Below are 7,195 nucleotides of genomic sequence, written 5' to 3' on the forward strand. Positions count from 1 at the left end.
CACCATATTTGCTAGATATCATGGGTTCAATTCCCGCCATATCAAGTATCTTGGTTATTGCATTGACTCATTTGGGGAGGGGGGGCGTTACGCTTGATATACTTCGCGGTCCTTTCACGTGTTATATTACAAGCGAGAATATTTGTATTAAAGAGAAATCAAATAGATACACGAGTATAGCCACTACCAGCACGTTAGAGTGGAGCAACATCCCGAAACCCAAGTTTGATTAGGTTGTTGGATGCAGCAAACTTATCTCATTTCAATACATGTCTGATAAAAGCACCAACCACTTGCTCGGATGATATCACCCTTGCCACCTAGGTAAGAGGGCGGGGGTTCAATTCCAGTTGCGGTCAACTTTAGAATAGAAGGGCAGGAATCCATCCCTCCCAATCTCTAAGATAAACAAGTTTGATCCAAACTGAGTCTAGCAAGCTGCTTAGAGGCAATTGGTGTGTAGTATCATTGGCCAAAAAGAAATCGGTTTGCCTTGCCGCTAGTGCAAGCACACCCTCAAGCAGTGCTGAAGTAACCAGTGTTACGAATCTCACAAACAGCCCCAATCACCATTCATCTTGGGTTGCACTTGCCAGCAGCGAAGCGAACCTATTCCTCAGCCTAACATGATTTGGTTGGGTTACTTCGAAGGGGACATGGTTCACCTTACAGGTTCTAGTGAACCACAGGAACCTGCATGACAGTCCAATACGATACCTATGACTCGCATGGGTGCTTAACAGAAATCAAGGAAGGTATTGATCAGGGCAGTCACTGGATACTTGTCCGACAGCCCCTGCAGTTCACCGGAACCAGCCAGGCATACTGCATCCAGGGGCAGGCCAACTGGTCAACAGAGGTAGGAGAAAAACCACTGACAAGCGACCTTGAGCTCTCTACAGGTTTCCAAGTAACATGAACCTGATATGAAGATCCTTATTAACATCTTTGGAACTATCCAACACCTCTTTGAATTCAGTTTTTAACATTATTGAATCTTATAATTAAATTTGTCTGAAACCGAACAAGCCCACCCCAGATAGTATTACCAACAATCATAATCCCTGGATGCCATGATGAACCAATAGGGCATCCTCCCTGTTTGTTGCATCTGAATTTGTTGTTACACAAACACTCAATTTTGTGCCACCGGGGCAACAAACTAGGTGCTTGAAACCTGTGCAAGCCTGCACCCATGGTTCAGTCTTTTTCTTTTTTTTTGGTGAATATTCAGTCATATAAAATACAAAAGCAAAAATGATATGAAAATTTCAGAATGGAAACATGCTATATATTAAAAATTGTGATGTATAATATGTTTTAATGATATGAATCCGAATTTACCACCATGTATTTCACGTCTGCTAGCGTCCGTACATGAAGAGAAAATTCAACTCTTCTCTGAGTTGTTCTCCAGCTCCCTCCTCAGCTGCAGAGAGAAGTCATCATTGGTATCATCGTCGTCCCAATCATCCTCCCACTGCTGCAAGGCTTCTTTACCTCCTTCCTTGTCATCCCACTCTGCAAAATACATAACTGAACAAATTAGAACGCATGGTTCAACCAGCTCCTTTTAGAAACTAGCGGAATGCTGGATCTAAATAGGTGCAGTCTGCCATTAGCTATTAAGGCATTTGACCACCACCGCTACCACCAACGCAGCAACAAGAACAATAACAACAACAACGACGACGACAGGAGAAGCAACAAGAATAACAACAACTTCCATTTCTGGTCTAGAAGCGGCAGCGGCGGCAGCAGCAACAACAGTAATTTTCATTTCTGGTCTAGAAAAAGCAGTCAATTTTCATCACGGCATGTAGATGTCATGTTTTGAAGTATATCAAGAACATAACAAACATTGGAATTTAAAGAACTTGATCTTAATGATAATAATTTAGAAGCACAAGTGCATATGCTATATAAAACAATCTCTCCTTGGATGGTCATCGGTTGTTCCGCTGTCCCATGGGCACTCAGCCAAGAAGGAAACTATATAGAGAGAAAAAGAAAAAGATTCTCCAGAAACCAAAATTCCCAAAGTCCAGTTGAGCTGGCCTCTCTCTCTCTCTCTCTCTCTCTCTCTCTCTCTCTCTCTCTCTGTGTGTGTGTGTGTGTGTGTGTGTGTGTGTGTGTGTGTGTGTGTGTGTGTGTGTGTTACCAAGGAGAAACAAGAATAGAAAATAATCTTTAATTTGATGGAGGGTTCATGGTCGTCCATCTTTTTCTAACATGCATGGCATGAGCCAAGATCTAGTGAAACTTAGTGTACATAATGTAAAGGTCTGAGATGACATGTCCACATTAGTGCAATCACAAGGAGCACAAATTTATCATGTCAAAAACCATAGAGCTCCACTTTGCATCAGATTCAGATGTTCACAAAGAAATAGTTTCTGACTTCAAAATTCAGGAAGTTCATCCACCAAACCTATATTTTTTTATCATTTTCATGTTTCCATCAGCTTCAGGTGTTCACCAAAATAACTAGTTATATTGTTTCCTTCTTAAGAATAACAACTTACAGCCCGTGGTAGTCAACAGAAATTAGTTGCAGGGAAAAGTTGTAAAAAATCACCTTGGCCATTCACAAATTTGGTACAACTGCATCATCACTCCATGAATGTATCCCCAGATAGTCAAAACCAACATGAAAACTGGTTATGAGAGGGCAAAGGGGAATTTTCACCCTCACTAGACACCCCCACATGCAAGAATCAGATCTTATTGTGGTTTAAACTACTTGGGAATGAGATTTGGAGAGTGTATCAGCACTCATTCATGAATGATCTGAAACATAATAGACATTCTCCCAATATTATAAAACAGAAACTAAAACTCAAACCAAATCCATTCTTGATAGAACACAAACAGATGAAATCAAAAATATTTTGATGCAACCATAGATGTCAGCAAATGGTCCAATAATTTGTTACAAACAGGACTCTGACAGATGATCCAATAATCCATCTCTGGTAACATTAATAAGAAATTTCTTAGAAATGTAGCGATTTAAATTACTAAAACTGTATGTACTTTTGTGATTACCTCCTTTATTTTAAAGAGGAAGTTTTATCATGAATCGTGTTCTTGAAATTGTAGCTCATTATCAATTTATGAACGCTGGATATATAGTACAATGTGCAGGATTTATGGAGTGCCAACAGTTCCAGCCACTCAGACACAACAGGAGTCCTAGATTCCCCAAAAATGGAACATCCTGTTAAGTGGTGTAAACAGGATGTCAGCAGGCTGACATATGCTTATGCCTCCCATAAAGCTGAAACCACCAAGCCTGTCCCGGCCAAAAACAGACCTGAATTCATCCTAAGTCAGGCTGAGCGAAGCTTAGAACAGGACCTAGTTGGATATTCTAAAAATATGGAAATAGAGCTGCGATGAAATAATTCAGGCTTCAAATTCTTCGAGCCCAAGCAAAATCCTTGGGCTAGTTTATGAGCCCAAGCAAAATCCTTGGGCTAGTTTATGAGCCCGAACTGAAGACTTTTTCAGGCCAATTGAGCCAGCCAGGCCATCCAGAAACCTAAGTCCTACTTATGTCAACCCAAAGGTGTAAAAAAATTTTGGCAGTGTCCTCTGGACCCATAAATGTAGTATAGCATAAAATACAGTGTTTACAAGCATTAAAATTAACAAGTTGATTTAGTCCAGTAGTATCTTTTAATATATTGAAAAACACATTTCCAAATATTTATAATATACATGTACATAGATGTTGAAGTGTCAGGACTCAGGACATTTTGGGACACCTGTATGCTTGGCATTCATGCCAAGTGTCTAAGCAACACCACATTTACCTTAAGGCATCCCAACCACAAGATTATTTAGACACTGGCACACTGCATATCCAGAGAAACCCCTAATGGCCATTGGTTCTAAACTCAGACTCCAGCAATATGAAATTAACAATTCTCCCACCAGAGGTAGCCATAATGAGGATAAAATTGTCTGTAATAATCAAGAAAGCACCCTAACAAGATTATTGCCTATTGTGCTGCCCATGATCCATGTCATGGGCAAAGTTTATTGAACTTAAGAAAAATCAAATCAAACATGTGACAATGGTCACAATTTTAGATGGTTCCTACAACAGTGCCATTTAGACTACATACTCCCTCTAATATATGATGTGTGATGTTGGTATTTCTGGACTTTGATTATATGTTCGCACAAAAGATAAGCATGTTCATGATTAGTTAAAGAAAATATGTTTCATGCAGAATTGACAAGTATTTTACTGAATTTTGTATTATGATTATATCTATAGCCTAGATAGTGCCATCTTGTATGCTAATGGGAGGGCAGCAATGTCATATGGATAGAGATGATGCCTTGGAAATAGAACTATTAATATATCATGTCTGCTTTCCAAAATAAATGTATCAACTTGACTGGTTCTATTCAATTCATACATTATATATGTAAACAGAGTAGAGATACTTTCTGATAAACTGAATGCAATCAAGAGTCCCATCTAATGTTTAATTGAGTATAACAATCTCTGTAGCTTCATATATCCCCATTAATGGCTAACTAAAATTGGTTTTTGCTCTTTATCTCATGAAAGCCTCCTTATCGGCAAGGATTTAAATATCGTATTTGGCCATACTAGACAGTCTCAATAAGGTATTGGTACACCCTCCATCATGGTTCACTTTACCGGCCCGAACCGGGTGGTACAAGGCGTACTGTATCATATCGGTTCGGTACTGATGTCTAGTACAGGTGGCATACCGACACTCGGTATGCCAAAAAAAAATTCATACCGTACCATACCGGCAATGTGCTAGTGTAGCACCGATACAGGGTCCAGTACCAAGACGGCGAACCTTACCCTCTATAGTCGTACTGTACTAATATGTGGTCTTTCACCTCTATTTTCTCTATCCTGGCATAAAGTTCTACCATGTATGATACGATAGTGTACTGGTCCATACCATATCGGTAAGGTACAAATATGAGTACAAGGTACCAATACTAGCACCAATACCTTGAACCTTGCTTGCAAGTCTCCAAGTTTGAAAAAAAAATCCACATAAGGGTTTTCAATACAATAGTAACTACACCTCAACTCTCTATAGACCCAATCATATCGCTTTCCATTATTATATTACAAGATTGAGGGAAAATAGAATAAAATCTGAAAGTTAGATCACATAGAAATTATAAAAAATATATGATTAAAATAAAAAAAAGAATATTATATTTTAAAAAAAATCAGCAATAAATAGGATTTGATTTGGAAGAAATCACTCCATAATCTAGTCACATCACATTTTTAGAAACAACACAATCTTTCCATATGTTTATTAGATCAAGTTTCCTTCTTTAAAAAATAGTTTTAAAAAATTAACTTCCAACAAGCAACATTTTATTTGGAAGAAATTTTCCACATTTTTGTTAGGTCAAAATTCAAAAGCAACCCAAAGTCCTTCCATATTTTCAATAGATTGATTTTCCATATTCAAAAGGGATTGCCAATTATAGGTAGGGTTGGAAAAGAGCTAAGCCACGCCCCTACCGAACCCGGCCCAAATTTTTTGTCAGGCTTCGGGCTAGGCTTAGGCCCAAAAATTTTCAAAAATCCAAGCTCAAGCCCAACTTGAGCCTAGGCTTGGGCCTGGCCCAAAACTGAATTGGGCTTAGGCTCACTGGCAAAAGGCAATGAAAAGAAACACAGACACACAAACAAGGACAGAGGGGTCATCTTGTCCGCCTCATTCCCCTCAGTTCCCCTCCTCTCCTCTTCTTAGTCTCATGGGCGGCGGCACCATTCCCCGCCTAGGATTAGGGTTCCAGCTCCCCTCTTAATGTGTTAATCATGGCCCTACCAAGTTACCGTCCACCCCCACCCACCCCCCCGAAAGAGCCCCCCCTCCTCCTCCCAGACCTCCAAGTCTGGTTTTCTTCCCTGGGTAGTCGACCCTGCCTTCACTTAGAGGTGCTTCTGGTATGTCGGATGCCGAGGAAGCGAATGGCACTACGGGCCTGGTTCAAGTTCAGCCTGGTATTGTGGTTGTGTGCTACGAGCTCAGCCTAGTGTCTCAAGCCTCATTTAGTTCATGCTCAGGCCAAGCCCAAGTCGGGCCAAATAACTACTGAGCCTAGCCAGAGATGTATATGGGCCCTAATTGTAAACCCAAACCCAATCCAAAAATACTTAGGCCTAGCCTGTAGCACAATTAGAAGTCAGCCCACCCCAATGGGCCTTGGGCTGGAACGAGCCCACTTCCAACTCTAATTATAGGACTTTAGTTGGCAAGAGAAGTATTTTAGGTAAGTGGAACTGCTTATTAGGAATCAGGTTTAGTGAAGAGTTTTCAGGCATAAGTTACACATTTTAAGAAAAATGGATGGATGATTTAGGTATAAAAGAAAAAGATAGATAGAATCTAGAAAGAATATTTTTTTAATGTTAAATCTGTCATTTTTCAATATAGTCGAGATAATATGCTTCACACGTCTTTACTAGAAAATATCAAGGAACAGAAAGCTACATTTAGAAAATTCAGATTACAATCAAATAACCTGGAAAGGCTAACATCACCTCTTGAAAAACAATCAACTGCCTTCCAAAAAGAAAGTTTAATAGCTAACTCTTTTCCCTGTCTGTGTGTGGGTCGGAACCGCTACTGCTTATTTAACTACAAGCTCCTAAAACCAGCACCTATATCTCTGATTACAATTTAGTGAACTCTCACAGGTATGTAGATACCCATAGTTTATTTTCAGCTTTAATAAATGAGTGCTTCCCAAGCAGCCCAATCCACTGCCTGATTCACCTATTAAAAGATACATCAAACTTTATAACCAAAATAGGTCCTTGGTTATGGCCCCATATATCTATAGCACATACATAAAAGAGAGCCTCAGAGGTCTGACCTTTAAAGAAATATTAATTGGTCATATAAAAACTCTTTAATATAATCACTGCAAAAAATGAGTCAAATCTCAGCTAAACTCCACAACAAACTTCAACCCGCACACCTCATCACAGTTCATAATACCTCTCTCTCTTGCACCCATATTTCAACAACTCAATCCCATAATTTTTTTAACACAAACACTCCCCAATTTATATATTCTGTCTCTCTCTAACTTGCCCCTAATCTCTTCCATGTTACTACTTCTTCCTTTCCTTTTAAATTTTTTTAGAAAGCTTCCATATAAAACT

At 39.4% G+C, this 7,195-nt stretch overlaps 1 protein-coding gene across 1 annotated transcript in view; it reads right to left on the minus strand.

Annotated features, from left to right (window-relative positions):
• Nucleotides 1–1,258: 1,258 nt before the first annotated feature.
• LOC113461871 (protein DELETION OF SUV3 SUPPRESSOR 1(I)-like) overlaps nt 1,259–7,195 on the minus strand; it is a 23,879-nt gene continuing 17,942 nt past the window's right edge. Inside the window, exon 3 of the mRNA XM_039118940.1 lies at nt 1,259–1,521. Coding sequence (XP_038974868.1) covers nt 1,391–1,521 — 131 coding nt within the window. The 3' untranslated portion in view covers nt 1,259–1,390. The remainder of the gene's footprint in view (nt 1,522–7,195) is intronic.

This window comes from Phoenix dactylifera, unplaced genomic scaffold, assembly GCF_009389715.1.
Source record: "Phoenix dactylifera cultivar Barhee BC4 unplaced genomic scaffold, palm_55x_up_171113_PBpolish2nd_filt_p 000451F, whole genome shotgun sequence".
Lineage (NCBI taxonomy): Eukaryota > Viridiplantae > Streptophyta > Magnoliopsida > Arecales > Arecaceae > Phoenix > Phoenix dactylifera.